At 46.4% G+C, this 18,540-nt stretch overlaps 1 protein-coding gene across 3 annotated transcripts in view; it reads right to left on the reverse strand.

Moving 5' to 3' along the window:
• Nucleotides 1-2,527: 2,527 nt before the first annotated feature.
• The window catches only part of psd2 (pleckstrin and Sec7 domain containing 2), a 35,046-nt gene continuing 19,033 nt past the window's right edge, over nucleotides 2,528-18,540 (reverse strand). For 2 of the 3 annotated variants that reach the window (XM_064325819.1, XM_064325821.1), the window contains 12 exons: nucleotides 14,091-14,285; nucleotides 12,980-13,060; nucleotides 12,480-12,592; nucleotides 11,686-11,746; nucleotides 10,364-10,454; nucleotides 8,624-8,667; nucleotides 8,013-8,203; nucleotides 7,387-7,457; nucleotides 6,837-6,994; nucleotides 6,403-6,547; nucleotides 5,301-5,444; nucleotides 2,528-5,001 (listed from right to left, as the gene is read on the reverse strand). In XM_064325819.1, the coding sequence (XP_064181889.1) occupies nucleotides 4,795-5,001; nucleotides 5,301-5,444; nucleotides 6,403-6,547; nucleotides 6,837-6,994; nucleotides 7,387-7,457; nucleotides 8,013-8,203; nucleotides 8,624-8,667; nucleotides 10,364-10,454; nucleotides 11,686-11,746; nucleotides 12,480-12,592; nucleotides 12,980-13,060; nucleotides 14,091-14,285 (1,501 nt within the window). In that variant the 3' untranslated portion in view covers nucleotides 2,528-4,794. The remainder of the gene's footprint in view (nucleotides 5,002-5,300; nucleotides 5,445-6,402; nucleotides 6,548-6,836; nucleotides 6,995-7,386; nucleotides 7,458-8,012; nucleotides 8,204-8,623; nucleotides 8,668-10,363; nucleotides 10,455-11,685; nucleotides 11,747-12,479; nucleotides 12,593-12,979; nucleotides 13,061-14,090; nucleotides 14,286-18,540) is intronic. The other variant, XM_064325818.1, reaches the window with a different exon arrangement.

An 18,540-nucleotide genomic window follows, 5' to 3' on the forward strand; every position in this document is an offset into this window, starting at 1 on the left:
TAGGCCTCATAATAAGGAAGAATTTTGCTTCTTGGACCAGAATACATATTCGGCGATAATTACAGACAGTTCAAACTTGCGATGCGATTCATTTTACGTTAAGCATAAATACTTTCGCATGGCTCAAAAAAGTACACTTAACTTGCACATTTGTGAAAAAATGATATGCCTAACATCGGTGGTTTTAACAATAGTCTTTTTCAGGACAAACATTACCTGCAGCAGTCTTGCCGAAACAAACGAACACGCGTTAGCTCGTGTATCCGTTGCGTGAGTATCACGTACGGGTTTATGGGCGTTTAAAATAGTTTGACTTCACGGTATGCCAAATCCACCCGATCCATTGCCAATACAAAACCATAAACTGATTGAATAAATTAGAGAAGAATTCGACGCAGCAAAGATCCTGTAAACACAAACACTTCCTCAGCAATGAACCGTGGAAACTGCCAGTTCATTACAAACTCGACGACGCCTGCCAATCTTGAAGGAGACAATTACAGAATTCCCGTTTGAGTTTTCAAAATAAGAGCGCAGGTTACTCAAATTTAAAACACGAATTTGATAATAACCAAGCGGCACACTATATATTTCTATTGACAAATACAAAGTAATGGTAAGTAGTGTCAAACTGTTTATAAATCACGAAGAAAAACCGCAATTTCAGACGTTAGACAACAATACACAAAATTACAATACAAAAACTATATTCCAACACAGATAATTTAAGTAGATTAAGTTTGACAAACATGACGTATACGGGGCTCTGGCAGAATATCAGACAGATAAAATATTCCCACAGAGCTTCTTTGTCGTCTTCCTGGAAACTCGCTGACAGAGAAGAGGTGGAGAAGACAAAACACTTTTTAAAATAGCGGCAGCTAAAAATATATAATAAAAAATTAATTTCCTCGATCCCTGTAAGGTGGTTCAGCGTTATACTCTACGATTAGGAATTACATTCCACGTCAACATGCTGCCACACTGTGGAATGTAAAATTATTACAACTACCAGACGGGGAAAAAACATTTAAGATTGTTCCTATGTTGTTCGATACTAGGTTTGGCAGCCTTGTTTAAATATCCCAAATCCAAGTCATGTAATCTATCTGTCCCCCAAAAAAGACGATGTCTCCTAATACTGTTCATCTTGGAAAAGACCAAGAAAAGACCAAACTACATCCAGGCAATGACTAACATGGGTATTTATGAATATTTATGAAGTTCTTACTGTGTTTTTATTAGTTTTTGAGTTTTTTTTTTTTTTTTTTGGCGGGGGTGGGGGGAAGTTGGCCTTTAAATTCCACAAACCAGTGTGAAATTCATGACAAGCTGTCAGAATTCTTATGAGGTTAGAGAGAAGTCTAAATACAGAAGTGTAGGCATGGAGTTACATAATGTGGAGGTTAACAAAGGTACATACCAGCATTTAACTTTGTCATGTAAGACAGCAATGGCCTGAGTGAATAAAAAAATGATGACCTGTGACATTTCAGGTTAGAAATCTTTTTGTTGGATATTCATGTGGCCAGCTATAGCTTTCTCAGCAAAATTATGGGGCACTAAATTATTTCAAATAAACAGGTGCTTTTTAAAATATGTTCTCTGTTTTTGTTCTTTTAAGTCAACAGTGTGAGCTTCATCAAAATATGCAAATTCAGTTAGAATGATTAGACTCCAAGCTAAAACGGCCATATTTGTTAGGCTCGTTGTGTTGTTAGCGGTTAATTCTTGCCAATGTCTTTAACTAATTCTAAAATAATCTGATGGAAATTGACCTTTCAGAAGATGTTGGATGATAGCCTGTAAGCCAACTGCAAAAATCTTCTTTTTTTAAAATTTTCCTGTTGCTTGCTTGAGCATGATATGGAAAAGGAGACAACAGAGCGGACGACTGTGCATTTCTGATTCATTCTGATTTATCATGTATGAAATGCCTACATGTTAAATGACCCCCAGCCCCCAGCAGGGCATTTTCCCTGGGAAAGGGGTTATTCATAGCTCCCATCAAATGGATCCCTGACCCCACGGAGAGGTCAAGAAACACCGGTCTGGAGCGTCCAGCACCACGTCGCTGAGCGTGCAGCTCAGGGGTCTTCCCCCCCCCCCCCAGCCCCCCCGAGTCGTAATAAGCTATTTCACGCATGATGGAGTTCTGTCGGATAGTAGAACGAGCCTCGCCGGCTCTCTCTTCACTCTCTCTCTCTCTCCGTGGCTGCCAAAAAGCGAGAGCTCTTTACGTGGCCTGGCAACGGCTGAACACACAGCCGGAGACGGGGACGGGCTCATGCCCGCCAGATTAAGCCAATAGCGTGTCAGCGTCTCCTTTTCTGCCTGACTGTCGCAGGAGTGCAAAGGTCAGAGGTCACAGGTGATGTCACCGTCATCAGGCACTGGTCCGGTTTTTCTCATTCTTTTCTGAAGTACCTTGTTTTTTTTCATTATGTTTATATATATATATATATATATATATATATATATATATATATATATAATAAATCCAAAGTAATCAAACAAACCCACAGCATTTATAAAAAGCACCTTTATAAAGTAATTTCACTAATAACCAGCAAAAGCATTCTTTACACTTTTTTTCCTAACAATAAATAAATGAATATTGGTTCAAATATGACCAAATGAAACAAAGTGCATTTATATCTTTTTTTGTGTATATAAAAACAGTCCTAGGGCAAACCCACATAAGGTCAGGTCCTTCAATGGAAAGCAAAATTAAAAACACCAAAACCGAAAGTCACAATCCTATATTAAAGAGCACTCATCTATCTAAAATATTTGGGAAATCAAGGCCAGCACTCTAGCCAGAACAACATGGAAGTAACTTTCAGAATAGGAAAGCGGTCGTTACGAATGTATAAAAAAATGCAGTTTTCACATTGATTTTTATTCCATTTCAGAAAAGTCAGGTGAGATACAGGAAACAGCACTTCACTGGGTCCTCGCCATACCCTGGGTTGTGTAAAAAATAAAAAATAATTAAAAAGTATCTGTTGCTATGGAGAGAATCCACACCACTGAGGCAGTCTGCTATTTGGGACATTCCACTGATTGGGGGCTGAAGGGGGGGTGGGGGGGCAGCCAGCCCCTGGTTCTCCCCTTGTCTTCCTTCAATGGATTCTCCCAGTCCCTGGAGCAGTGCAGTGCTTCCCATCCCCGATTTTTCGCAGTCAATGGAATCGAGTTTTTTCAGGTTCCAGATCAGTTGTCCTCCATGTTTCTTTTGACAGTTCCATGCGCCATTTTCCCCCCCCAGATTCGGGGAAGAGTGGCTGGTTTCTGCAGTCCTGCTGCTTTCAGTCTTTAAATCTGGGAGCCAGAGGAAAGGGGTCACGACTAAGCCCGCATTACAGCGTCCGTTAAGACCGTAACCGTGTCGACAGGCTCCGCCTTTCACCACGCCCTCACCCGCCACGTACTCCCCCATCCTTAGCTACAACTACACAACCTACCGGTTACCAAACCATCAGTGTGCTCCTTCAAAACGCCACAGCCTTGAATTACCCGACAAACCAGGCGATACTCCCCTCTCACAGCCACAATCTCGGGTCCGTTGATCCACATCAGCGACTCGGCCTGCTCAGTTACTCCATTTCAGACATTCACTACGCAAAGGCTGGGCTGCAAGCACTCGGGAAAGGGTGCCGCACCCCCTAATGTCACTTCAAAGGGAACCTCCACTGGAAAAAAAAGAAACATTAGCTATAAATGCAGAGGGAATTCATTTAAGAACATCTCACTCACTCACTTCCCATTTCAAACTTTGTTTACCTTTTTGGTTGTAATTTGCATTTTAAAAGGCGGAGGTGTTTTGTTAATCCCATTGCAGAACTACGGCCTCTCTGGCTACAGCCAACTCACTGAATCCAGGGTGTGTGGTCTTAACAGCCACTGACTGACTTTGGAGAGCCAGCAATCCCATAGTGCACTTCACCGCTGTGTTTACAAACAAAAGCCACAGCCTTTTTCAAAGCAAGCAACAAAAATGAAACAACTTCGAAACAGGAAACAAATATCCTCCATTGCTCCCACTGCATTTCGAGTTCAAGTTTCGTTCCACAGTGGAGCTTACCTTTGAAAGCACTTTCGTACCAACATCTAGTGCCCTTACTCTGCAAAAGTGCTTGTTTTATGTGAGTCACATACACATTTGTCAAATGCTCTGTGAATATTCGTTCAAGCATAGGTCAGTCCCTTACTAGAGAGCTGACTGTAACGGATTTGTGTGATGGTCAGTGATTTTGGGAAAGCCCTTGCGGAGGAGAATGGCTCACTCCGGGCATGAGACACAGACACACACTGGCAAACGGCAGCTGTCACACACCCGCTCACTATAGTACCTAACTGCGGTTATACACTCCTACACATACACACACACTCACAACACAGCCACGCGCAAATTCTGCCCACTCAGCACAGCCAAACACACTCCTCTACACACCCCCACAGTCCTACTCTTCACCCCCGCCCCCACGCCCGCCCCCCTCCCACCACCCCTGCACAATGCACACACACACCACCCAGCCTTTCCATGGCATTTCCTCATCTCCGCACATTCTTTTTTCCTTTGTTCTTTTTTTGGCACAAAAAGTTATGTTCATAATAATAATAATAATAATAATAACAATAATAATAATACTGTACACTGAAATGCAGTTTTTCTTCCTAGCTTTTTTTAAAAAGGTGTTTTTCTGAGATGCTTAATGGGGGGGGGGGGGGGGTGTGAGGCTGCAGGGGGTGCAGGATGGGGTGGGGGCGAGGGGGGGGGTCCAAAGCCCCTCAGCTGCGGCGCTCGGAGGCGGTCCTCCCCTCCGCCCGGCCGTTGGTCCGTTGGCCCTGGCTGATGGAGGGGCTGGACTGGGTCTTCCGCAGGTACCCCTCCGGCCCCTCCCCCCTCAGGAGCTCCGCCTCCATCTTCTCCAGGTCGTCGGTGCCCGTCCGCAGCTTGGTCTGCAGCAGCGTGATGTAGGTCTCGTACCGGCTCTTCTGCGGACGGGAATCGAACCCAGCGCACTTCAGAATTAGCACCGCGGGCTATTTCCAAAGCAAACACCGCCAAAAGCCATACAATACAACTACAGCAGAATTACATGAAAATCATTCAATTAAGTGCATTTAAATTTACCTATAGAAATAAATAATGAAAATGTCAGCTGGCCGACGCCTCGTGTTCACACTCAAAATGGTTTTCTGTGTCAAGTGTTCAAGCTTAGAATCAGAAAATCGCACCAGGCCCGGGCGTCGCATGGCAACAGTCGCCGGGGGAACGCCGGAGCGGGGCTCACCTCGAACGTCAGGTAGTGCTCCTTCAGCCTGTACTCCTCCGTCTCCTTGGTTTTCAGGGTGAGGTCGGGCGGGGTCCGGCTGTGCTCCTCCACCTCCACGGAGACCTGCTTCAGCTTGCTCTCGTGGGACTTCAGCTGTTCCTCCTGCAGTGACCAATCAGAGGAGGTGGGCAACGGGCGTGAATCAGATCGCTTAGCAACCCATTAACGCCTTCCCGATGTCACCTGCTATTTTTCAGAGTCGCACTTACCTTAGGCATACAGGCTCAACTGCGGTGTCCTTGGCAAGAGTTTAAACTCTCAGGTTTGAACCTCGACACCACTGTGTTACTGGAACAGCTAATCCTTATTTCACAGATGTGGATAGCTGCTCCAGTTACAATCCAGTTCTGTGGTCTAATGCCTGTGTAGAGTTATGAACAAAAACCTGTGCTACTCTGTTGTCTACAAATGTAGTGACAACACAAATTATGTCTACGGGTCTAGGGCTTTGAAAACAGGCTTAACAAGCACTCTACAAACTCTCTCTCATATTTATGGCGCAAGGACTACAGCTCCCATGATTCAATAAATTCAAAGAATCCTTTTTTACTGTACTGTACCGTCATTCAACACAAAAATGAAAAAAAAAAAACTAAAACGTTTCACAATGCACCACTAATAACGATATTTTCATGGTTGATGAGAACATGAAAAAGCAATGTGCCATAATACGCACAATCACCCATTACTGACATTACTGAATTCATTACGCACGTTTGTCTCAGATGCAAAATCCACTCTATTAGGCGAGTGTTCAACGAACTGAAGGCATGCTGAGGCAGCCGGTAAAGGAGACGGTAACTGTGAGGACCAGGTCCTGATATGCCTTTTTAATGAGCCAGAATAGGTCCCTATAAACCACCTATTCCAGCCATTCAGTATCCAAGAGAGGCCACTAAAGAGAGACCTAAAGCATGAACTGATTCTTTTAGCTTACACATCTCACCCAGTGTAGCACACACCACTCATGAGTGTGAATGGGGGTAATGGATTCATACTCTGAGCCTACATCACAGGTCATGTGACAGGGCGGGGCGGGGTGGGGCAGGGCGGGGCTCACCTGGCTGAGTCGGGTGGAGGATGACGGCAGGAGAGGCCTGCAGAACTTCTTCATGGAGCCAATGGCAGCCGGGAAGGCGGGGGCAGAGAACAGAGCTGCCACGAGGTTGATGCGCAATATCCACGACATCATTTCCTCCTCGCTCCTGAGAGAGAAAGAGAGAGAAAGAGAGAGAGAGGTACTTTTGTGTCAATGAACTTGATCATGCTGGTACAGAGCTCAGTTTAAATTTGAAGTAGAGAGATACCATTTTCTAAAAACATTTAACAGACATGCACATGCACACACATGTACACAAACACACACACACACACATGGCTGATGAAAACAGGAGATGACACTTTGTGTGAGATTTATTTTTCTAAAGTGGTTTTTATTGTTTTATTGTTTATTGCTCGACTTCACGCAGTTAAGAGTCTGGAAGGGGGACTCACGGAGCCTGGAAGAGGAAGACTCTCCAGTCCGAAGTCTTCAGCTTCAGCACGTTGGGCCTCTTGCTGTAGTCGGTGGCTCGGGTTGCCAGGGCGTGGTGAACGCGTACTGCGTTCTTCAGGTCCACCTCCGACAGGTCTTTGTCTGGCTTATACTCATCCTGACCACAAGGGGGAGACAGAGAACCACCACAACCACAAAGAGCTCGTGAAAAAAATCCCTGCGGCCAGACACATCCCTTTACCCGAGCAAATTCAGCGCTCAGTCAGACTGTGTGTACGGAGTTGTTCATTTACAAAGCTTTACTGGCATTCTGCGAACACGCTTACCCGAAGTGACTTGCAACACAAACACAAGAGCAGAAATCACATTTAAAAATGCATCTGTACCCTAGAGAGGTATGCATCGTCCTGAGCCATGAGAACTGTCAACTAGTCAGAAAAGCACAACCTAAAAAAAAAAGTTATACAAACATAATAAATGTGAATGAACTTGCTTGCCTTAGACAGGGAGTCTCAGTCACATACTGCGCTTCACTTTTTATGCATTTACCTTCTGCAGATACAGGATGGTTCCCTTCAGCACTGCGTAAAACTTCTTCCAGCCTCGACGGCCCCGGGGAGCTGCAAAGGGGATGGTTTACAGATTAGCCCGAGGTGCCCTTAGCAGAGCTAAGACAGGTCTAGGCCCATAGCAGCACAGCCAAACCTTGCCTTGCCTTGACTTACCTTGCCCAACTTCCACAGTCCAGCTCAGCCTAGCCAGGCCTAGTCCAGTTCAACCCAGGCTAGCCAAGCGTAGTCTAGGCCATGTCAGGACAGTCCAGGTCAGCCTAGCCAGGTCTAGTCCAGTTTAGCCCAGACTAGCTTAAGCCATTTCCGAACAGCCCAACCTAGCCAGGTCTAACCCAGTTTAGCCAAGCCTAACCTAGGCCATTTCAGCATAGTCCAGCCCAGCCTAGTCTAGCCTAGCCCAGCTCAGCCAAGCCAAGCCAAGACTATCCCATCACAGCCTAACCCAGCCTACACAAGTCTAGCTGAGCTTATGCAAGCCTAGCCTATCCAAGCATAGCCCACAGTTAAGCCTACCCAAGCCTAGCCAACCCAAGCTTAGCCTAGCCTAGGTTAGCCTACCCAAGCCTAGCCTAGCCTAGCCCAGCTTAGCCCTGAGGTACTTACTGCGCTTCCCATCCATGTCCGCGTGGCTCTTGCGCGTGAGTACGCCGTGTTTGTAGGTGGCAGCGTTGAGGAGGAGGGGGATGGCGATGAAGGGGTTACTGCCGTCAGCGACGCGCCCAACCCTCTTACCCCCACAGTCGCCCTGCTCCTCCACCAGCTCAGAGAGAGACTTCCTCAGCTCCTCTTCCTCACTGCAGACGACGCACGCACACACACACAAAATAATTTCAGCAAAAAAGCACTGCCGATAGGCCTCATGTTTAGCATTCAGAGATCATATTAAAACGCGTTCCATTCTCCAGTGCTCTCGTTTTTTTTTTCAGTCAATAATTAAATCAATTAGGCAAATTTAATATTTATAAAAACAACACTCCAATGAAAAGGCTTTGCGGGTGAATCTTGTAATAATAAAACTCAGAGATGCTGCATTACTTTCATTACTACATTCAGATGCCATTCTCCCTGGGAGTAATCCTGGCACTGTGCCAGCACGAGGTCAAAGGTCACACAGCCGTCAGTCAGTCATTACTCTCCGCACCATGAACCCTGTCAGCGGGTTCGGCCTCAACACACGCTTTACACACCGAGGGAGCAACACAAAAAACACTCACATAGCCCACTCCAGCTTCTCGTTCTTTATGGAATTATACAGAATCTAGGGAGCAGGAGACAGAGAGAGAGAGAGAGAAAGGAAGAGAAAAAGAGAGAGAGAGGGAGAGGGAAAGAGAGAGAGAGAGGGAGGGAAAGAGAGAGAGGGAGAGAAAGAGAGAGAGTTAATTGGGGGGCATCAGCACAATCCTCTACTCTCCTGCACAATATATCCAATCACGGTTTTTTAAAGTGTATCCTGGCCCATAGTCTTCCAGGGTGAAAAAAAAAAACATCACCAATATCTATCGGGTGTTAATAAGACAGCCAATTGGCTGCAAGGTCATGCAGCTTCCATGTGACTGAAAAAACAAATCACATTATCAAATGGAAGCTGTACGACCTTGATGCTGATTGGCCGTCTTATTATCAGTGATGTTTTTCCTGGAAGCCTATGGGCCCCATGGAAGCATTTCCCCCATGGCAGTGGTTATTCTAGTTAAACTAAAAAATGCGATTCCATATATCGTACAGCAATAGACAGGCGGCTACCTCAACCTGTGGCTAAGTGGGCATCATATCGCTGGTGGATAATTAGATTTGACCGAATGGTCACCCTTGGCGGAAATCTTGCACTCACTCTTCAAAATGATGAGCATATTAATTACTACATAGGGATTAACAGCTTCTAAATTTCATGAATGATTTTAACCCTGTATGTCTGACAGCCAATGAAACCAGAGTATTACAGGTCAAGAATCTAAGGGACACAGGACTCGCTTTAATTGGTTACTAAATGTTAAAAGATAAATGCGACAGGTCTCAATGCTGTTTGGCCCCTTCCCTAACGGTGTAAATTTGTTAAACAAAATGGCTTCAGTAATTACCCGGTGGCACAAATGCTTAATGTTATCTATGCTACAAAGCTTCTGCTAACAAATATAATGAATACGCCACTGCAATTTAAGCTAAACTGTTCCGATGCTACCCCCTGAATGAGGCATCCATGATAAAAAACATGAAATGATTAATATTCATATTCATTTTAATATTCATCCCCATCCCCTTATCCTTTTTTTTCTGCGTGCCATTTCCGTTTTTACATAGAAGGGGGTTTTTAAAAAAAATATTATAATGCAATATCATTCAGCCAGCGAATGTTCCAAATGCTATTCAAAAGACTCCATTCAGCCTCCCAGAGAAGGTGAGGGGCGCTGTAGTCATTTCCATAATAAGCACTTCGGAGAGCATAATTAAAACAACCTTGCGCACGGCGACATTTACTTCCTCACCCGCACAGATGCACGGGCACAGATCTAACAAAGGCTCAGTACGCTTGCATTTTTACCCTCCAGAGCGACGGCGGCCCGCACTGACGAGACGACGCCGCGCCGCGGTCCGTACCGTTCGTTTTCATTAAACGAGGAGCGCGGGAATCGATGCCGCGGCTGCTTCGCTAACGGGACGCGCGCCGCGCGGTTGGGGCGTCGCCGCGAGGCCCCGCGTTTCCACGCCGACGGGGAGCCTCGGCGGAACGCGAAACGGCCTGCGAGGGACCCGCTCTCGCGTCCCCGCTAAGCGGCGAAACCCTGCAGGACGTCCCGCGATGACACGCTCTCGCGGCGTTACGTCGCCGCCGCGTGTCACTTCCTCTGCTGACGTACGCGCGCCGGCGACTCCGGGGAGTTATCACTCGTCTGTGCGACTCACAAGGGGGACCGTAAGGGGGGGTCCTGAGGCCCTAAAGATGGCGGCGGCGGTACCTTCAGCAGGTCCTTGGCGAAGTCCTTTCCGTCGTTCAGGCCGTCCAGGTTACTGATGAACTGCTGACAGGACATCTTTTTCCCAATGTTCTGCAATCGCACAGGGACAACACGCATGTACACACACACACACACACACAGGTATATACACACGCACGCACGCACGCACACACAGACACATACACACACGTACACAAACACACATGCACGCACGCACACACACACAGGTATATACACACACACGCACGCACGCACAGACACACACACGTACACAAACACGCACGCACACACACACACAAGTACACACACACACACACACAGGTATAGACACACACACACACACACACACACACAGGTACACACACAGTGAGTACATGCAATGTCTTTGCTTGTATTTCTCCTCTATAGGTACAGGTCTAAAGCGCTCTGTCTGAAACAGTGCAACATGTTTTTTTGCATATTCTGTCTGCAGAATATGTCTGTGACAATCATTCTGTCTGCAGAATATGGCTCTGACAGTCATGCTGCTAATTCGCTGCTCAAAGCTTCCATCCACTGCAGCATGAGAAGCACAGCACTGCAGGGTAGCCCAATCTGAGACTGCAGCTAATACCAGCCCCACGTTCTTCTCAGTGGGGGGGATGAATGAGTATGTTTCTGAGTGCGGGGAGGAGATGGGGTTCGGGAGGGTGGGGGGGATCACTATGAAGTCACACTTACCACCTGGAGAAGACAGGACCCAAGAGCAGCAATGAAGAAGTAAACAGACAATGCATTAGAAATGCAAGAGAATAAGTGCGTCAAAGCACAGAGATACAGTGTGTCAAGCACAGAGATACAGCGTGTTAAGCACAGAGATATAGTGTGTCAGCACAGAGATACAGACACACAGTGAAACAAATACAGAAACACGCAGTGATGGACAGAGAGAAACACACTTTTGCCAGGTCAAAGTTCACTCTGTGCAGTCAGGAAACAGGAAGAGCGGAAAAGATGACAAACAGGTACAGCACTGGGGTCAGCCGACTGGAGCACATACAGGCCACGTGAAGCAGAAGTGCTGATCTCAGATCAGCTTTCCCTTTGCACTCATTTTGTAAAAGGTCTGGATATAGACTGGACAACTGGTCCTAGATCAGGACTCGGTACTTGAGATGCAATATGAAGGCAGACCCAGGTCAAAACTAAACTAAGGCGTCAATAAGACAAAGACCCAAAACGGTGTAGCCTGATCAGAACAGAGGCGAGGACGCAGGATGGATGCAGCACACCAAGGTCAGGTTTAAGCACAGGGCACAAGGTCCCAGGAAGGGGAGTGACTTACGTGGCCGTGCAGGTCTGTGTTAAGCAGCATCAGGGCACAGGTCAGGGTGTGGACTCCGTCTGCAAGACAGACATCAGCGAATCAAACGAGCCTCACAACCGCCTAGCACACAAAATCTTCCTGCGTCAGGACAGTGCAGCTGCCAACATCTTATAAGAGCAGGAGACACACTCAGCCGTACACAGGGGAATCGGCCGGCAGAGTAGTGTTTGAGGAACTGGGCTTGCAGCTCTGGGGGGGGGGGTTGCAGGCTCAAGTCCCAGGTAGGGGCATTTCCACTCTACCAAGCAATGTGCTTAACCTGAACTGAGGCAGTAAATATCCAACTGTATAAAAGCACAGTGTGTGAAGAATGTAGCTGTGCGAGTCGCTCTGGATAGTAACGTCTGCTAAAAGCCTAAAATGCTAATTGAACTTTTTGTTTAAAACAAAACGGCTTTCATCAAGACAGAAATAAGAAGCACGTTCTATTGTAAGTCTGAAAAGCATGCCGTGAAAGATCATGTCACAGCTCTCCTTGAAGAGTACAGTGCGTTACGATATTGTTGAAAAGAAGTGTTTCATAAATGAATACATGGAAATGAGATTTGCTCTCGTGTGCATGGACCAAGGTCACCTTAAAATAACAGTAGATCCACGCGCTAAATATAATATTTGAATACACTTCTCTTTTGCATTTTACATTCACAGAATGTTGATCCTGTCTTCATTATTTCAATATATATACATATAATGCATGTGCATGTGTGTGTCTGTGTCTGTGTGTCTGTGTGTGATGAGGGAGGTACTTGCCCTCTGAGGTGAGTGCCTCTGTGTTGCAGAAACAGAACCTTCTGGAGAAATGGACCAGGACCCGCTCTCTCTCCTGAGTCTCGCCCATCAGGGGAAACGCCTTCAGGAATGTTCTAAGAAATATAAACAAGCACAAGATCAGTCTGTGACATCATAATTAGGACCATGAGCTTCTCCTGATTTCTTTTTTTACCTGCAGTTCCGTCCTCCAACATCCAGAGGGCGATGCAGGACATTCTAAAGCCACTTGTTAAGCGATCAACACATTGCGAAACATACTCATCTCATTATTTTATATCAAATGATGGATTTAATATAAATGGTAATAGATTCCCCATTTCCAGCAGGGTGGCAGAATTTCAGGAATGGGGGTTGTAACCAGTTTTTTGGCTTCCCAGGTGAGGTTAAAAAGGAAAAGTCAACTGGAAGAAGGCATGTTTGCTCTGAAATTAGGTGTACCCTGTATAAGGACAAGCTCAACCGCGAGTCTGAGAACCGACCTGAGCGCTCGGTCCAGCGGTAGACCCGTGAAGTCGAAGAAACGCAGGTACTCTGCTGCCACCATCTGGCTGAACTCGTTACTGCAGAAAAAAAGAGAGGAAAAGTTTGAAAAAAAAAAAAAAACACACACAATGATGCAGCAACAACGCCACACTTCCACATTAGTGCACCTGCTACAGACACACAGTGAGGACGAGGTTAAGAGCTCAGAGCTCTCAGATGCTCTATGTGACTCTTGTGTTGAGTCTTTTTGCCAAACAACACATGAAATGACTATTTAAAATGCAACCCACAACAACACTAGGCTATGGGCTGTACTTCACAACATTACCGTCTGCTGATAAAACCCTATCGTTCTAAACTCTCCCTTCCTTTACAATAATCTGATATTTCTCTGTTCAATGTCCTCCAAGATGAAATGATCAAGCCAGATTCCCCCCCCACCCCCCAGAAACACTGCATGAATCTCACGCTCTTCCCGTGTAAACAATGACTCACTGCAGATCTCCATTCTCTTACATTCTGACTCAGGAATATTAATAACACACAAGACTTATGACTTTCTGTACAGTTCTGGGGCTCTCCTCCGTGAATACTGATGAGACAGAATGAAACCCTGGGTTTTCCTCGTTTTTTCTTAATTATCGAGCGGAGGAGCACCGAGGCAAAGTAATTGATGAGTGAGCTCATGGATGAACACTTGTGTAATGAAATATCCAGCCTCCTCCCTAATTGAGACACAGGAGTTACAGAGAAGAGCGAAATAGAAGGGAGTGAGAGGTGTAATGGTGCAGGGAACACAGTACAGCGATAGAGCTATAGAAGAACTGTTAGCACAGCACAGGGAGAAAGAGAGTTCCAGAAGCACATGGTGAGAGCTGTGGAAGCACAGGGTGAGAGGGAGTTCTAGTACCACATGGTGAGCGAGAGTTCTAGAAGCACAGAGTCAGAGAGACTTCTAGAAGCACAGGGTGAGAGAGGCCTCTTGAAGCACAGGCATTGGCTGAAGGGTTTAAGGAGCACAGTAAACAGCACAGGGAGAGAGAGAGAGATGGAAGCACAGGGTCACTCAGAGGTGCACAGAGATGGCGGGCTGTGACGCAGACCCACTTCTTGCCCAGGTGTCGCGCCACGTCGCAGCGCTTGAAGCCCTCCAGGTAGAACAGCCGCTTGGCCAGGCGCTTGGCGGCATCGCTGTCGGCGCGGCAACCGTTGGCCAGGGTGTCGGTGCTGCCGCGTTCCAGCTGCTCCAAACTGCCCAGCTCCGACTCAGAGTCCGACGGGACGTCCGTGAGGTTGGCATCGCTGAGGGGACACGGGCACAACACACCCTCAGAATCCAGCACCAGCCGTTCCACACCCAGCCCAAAAAGCATCCATCTTTACAGAGCACTTGGTGTCAGCACTGTGCTCTGCTTAATGAAAATGGCTACCAGTTCTGTCCTCACTACATGCACACACAGAGATACACGCACACATCACAGGCACATACATGCGTGCATTGTGTACAAAATGAAATTTAAGGTAGCATTCTGCTCTGTTTTTCATTTATTATTGTAATTAAAGCCATGCCTTGTACACCAGCCAAGATTAATGCATTTGGTAAGTGACTCATTAATTATAAATGTTAATTTCATTGCAATATAAATTACTTGGTGTAGCAAACTTAATCCCCCCAATATAGCATGTTAAATTAATTTTTCCACCACAGATTGCACAGCATCATAATACAGACACAGTAAAAACTGATGAGATTAGTCTCTGGCCAGTAAAACTGGTGGAGAAAGAGCATTTTAAGACCGGCACTTCTGGAAAGGATGTCTCAATATGCATAAACAAAAAAAATATGGCTCCCTCTGTGTGTCTCTGTCCGTCCATATTCAGACCCGTTACTCTGTGTGGGTGTGGCCATAAAGCCACAATATGCAAATGACCACAGAAAATAAACACCAGGATTCAGCATGCCAATAATCGTCAACGGCAACATATGCACCCCAAGCAGAGCGCTATAAAGTGAAAGCGTTCATTTCCAGAGCTCAACACGGGATCAAGTTTTTATGAATAATTGATGGGGAAATCATGAATGTCTAATGAGTATTTCAAAAAGCATAATTTTCTGGCACGCGTGCATTCGAAACAGAAAGCGAGCCGCGCGTGTGCAAAAAGCAGTCGCGTGTGCGGCGATGCGTGGAGACCCGCGGAAACCCGGGGAGAGGATCTTTGATCGGATTACCGGGACTGATTAACTTTCAAGCTGCGCGAAAAGGACAGAGTGTCTGAAATTGAAAGCTCCCCTTTTCTCATTCACGAAAAGCGCGACAGACACCACTTAACGAAAACACGAGACAAGCTCGGAAAAACAAACGGCCAGCAAAAACAGGTCCGTGTCGGCCTACATCTGTCAGCACATCAACATCCGTTCCCTTCGGAAGCCCTAGCTAAATTTCCTTTGACGTGTCGAGTCGACGATTGCAGTTTTCTATTGAGTTTTTTTTCCCCCCTCTTGCAAAATGCAAGAAGCACAATTGCATTACGCCTAAATTGAATATAGCGCTGTAATGTGCTGGTCGCCATGGTTCTGGGTGCTAAGCATAAATCCTTCCCTCTCACAGATACACACAGCCCACGCACAAGCAAAGCCCCAGAGTCCCATGATTCATCAGTAAAGCCTGCACCGCTCTCCCCCCCCCCCCAAATCATTATTAAACCCCATTTCTACAACAACCCCCCCCACCGCCCACTCAGCAGTGAACCCCAGTATTCTCCCCCTCATAAGTGAACCTAGAGCCCAGCTCTCACCACTAAACCACCCCCCCCCCGCTTTTCCTTGACCCATTGTTAAAGTTCAGAGACCCCCCCCCCCCATGCCCCCAACCCCATTCAGTAATCCCCCGGAGCTCTTTGGCACAGGACAATGTTTTTTTTAACTTGGTGTTTCTGAAGTGACGTCACAGTAATTGTGTTCTCACACACTCGGGAATAGGAATGCATTGGTCTCAGGTGGCTCCAACAGAAAGCCCTTCCTCTTCTACTGACTTTCCATTTCATATCCTGAGCAATATGCTTGGGCAGTGGTTCCCAGCCCTGTTCCTGGAGATCTACCACCTTCTGGGTTTTCATTTCAACCCTAATTTGGCACACCTGATTCTACTAGTTAGCAGCTCAATGAGATACAGGGCTTTTGAATGAGGTGTGCTTTGCTAGGGTTGGAGTGAAAACCTACAGGACATAGATATCCAGAAACAGGGTCGGGAACCACTGCATCTGGGTCGGAGAAAGGGAGAGGGTGGGGGGAGATACATTTTTGACTTTTTGGTGCCTGGGCCGGTATGCAATATGCTTGGTGGAGGTGATGTTGGCTAAAGACACACAAGCGTAGCAGGAGAAAGCAGCTTCTCACCACTTGGCTGTCTCAGATCTTTGTCGATTTTTGTTTAATCTCATATAAAAATGAATCCTTTGTCAAAAATCAATAGTCCATTATTTTACAAAAGTTTAATAAAAATTTCAAGCCACCCTGATAACAACAAATATTTATTAATAACATGTCAAAACATCACTGCAATAATGCCACAATAAACAAATAGCCTTATTATTATTTGTTCTGAAGACATTTTCAGCCTAAGTGAAGATTAACTGAACTGTCTTTACAAAGCTAATGAACACAAACAAATCTCAAAACTTAAAAAATGCAAATACAAATATAAACCAACACGGCAATTTATTTCACACCCTGATCTGCGGATAATAAGCACGTTGCACAGACAGAGCCGACCGCCTTTCTCATGGAAGGAAATTCTTCCTGCAGAACTTCAGGTCCCAGTACACCAGGCTGTACATGGCGGCCAACGTCCTTTTACATTACATTACATTACAGGCATTTAGCAGACGCTCTTATCCAGAGCAACTTACACAACTTTTACACAGCATTTACATTGCATCCATTTATACAGCTGGATATATACTGAAGCAATTCAGGTTAAGTACCTTGCTCAAGGGTACAATGGCTGTGTCCTATCCTGGAATCGAACCTATGACCTTTCGATTACAAGCCCAGTTCCTTACCCACTGTGCTGCACTGCCACCTTTTAAATGTCTACACAGGTGTTTCCAGAAGTGGAAAATCCAGGTTCAGAAAGTAAATGTCCCCTCCCCAGGATTTCATTCCAGTCAACTGGATTTTGCCAATGAAAGAAATTCTTCAGCCAGGAGGCAGAACTAATTAGTGAAATCAGCTGGGCTGAGTTCATGGGTGGAAGAAACACAGGGCAGGACTTTTTATTTCTGACCCCTGGACTTTCCACCTCCGGTGATTTTCCTTGTTTTTTCTTCCTCGCACCTGTGCCACAGGCGTTTTATCCCACACCTGTCCTGTGTGATTCGGACACCGCCGAGCCTATCCGGCGTGTTACAGGGCACTGAGAAACGCGGGACAATCAGCTCTCAAAGCTTTATCCAAACAGCCAGCTAAGCTCCCCTCTCCCAACCCCACCCCCCTTCTGCTGCTGCTGTGCTTGTGATGGAGACGCACAGCTATGATTTCGATTTTTTACAAGGAATTATGCAAATAACTACAGTGCGCCGCTGCCAAGCAGTGCTGGCCATGGAAAAACAGCGGTCATTTCCTGGTTGGACTCCTAAGAGCAGTCCAACGGGCCCAGCTCTTAGCCGGGCACACTGCAGCCAACGCGTGGCGAAGCAGGCCTTTAGAACTGTGAATAGAAAGACGCATTTCTAACACTCTGGCAAGAGCCAGCCGCAGCAATGCAAGCCGAAGGGGAGTGAACATCCAGCATGTTTTCACCTGAACCCAGAACAGGGCAGGGTTCTACTGCGCTTAGCAACAAAAAAGAGAGCAGTAAAACGACTAACTTTAGCTCCTCAGCAATCAGTGCCAAGGTGATATAGCCCTAACACCTTTTTTTATTTTTACATAATTTTATAGGCAGCCATCCACTGCAAGTGCCAGCTTCCCAACTTCCTGGTTCATACCACAGAATTTGGTTCTGTGATTTGCATGGCCAGGCTTGCGGCCCAGCAAGGGCAAGCCGACTGCAATAGCTGCCCTCTAACCTTACACTTCAGCTACAGCACACGCAGATTTCCTGTAACCCACGGGCCACAACTCCACCGTAACCTGTTGGCAACAACACATACACAACTCCACCGTAACCTTCAGCTGCAACACAGATTTCCTGTACCTCCGGGCTACAAAACTAACAACTCTCCTGTAACCCTGGGCTCTATAGCTGTCTTCAACCCATGTGACCCAACACAGATAATCATGTAGGCCACTTTAAACCTGAGTCAGTGCCGCACACTGTGTGCTGAGATCCTGTCAATCAGCACGGACACATCTCTTCTGATACCTTACGAAGTGGCCTAACAACCGTCTGTCCTACAGCAAGTGCTATGTCCAACATGAGAAGGCTTGTTTGTGACTCACGTGCCAATCTCATGCCACTCAAAGTGCTCCCCTCACCCGCTTGGGTGTGTCAGGTGAAGGGCGTGCCGGACGAATGACGGATGTTGCATGCGTTTCATCCACAGATTCCCTCAC

This window comes from Anguilla rostrata, chromosome 3 (genome assembly GCF_018555375.3).
Source record: "Anguilla rostrata isolate EN2019 chromosome 3, ASM1855537v3, whole genome shotgun sequence".
In the NCBI taxonomy this organism is placed as follows: Eukaryota; Metazoa; Chordata; class Actinopteri; order Anguilliformes; family Anguillidae; genus Anguilla; species Anguilla rostrata.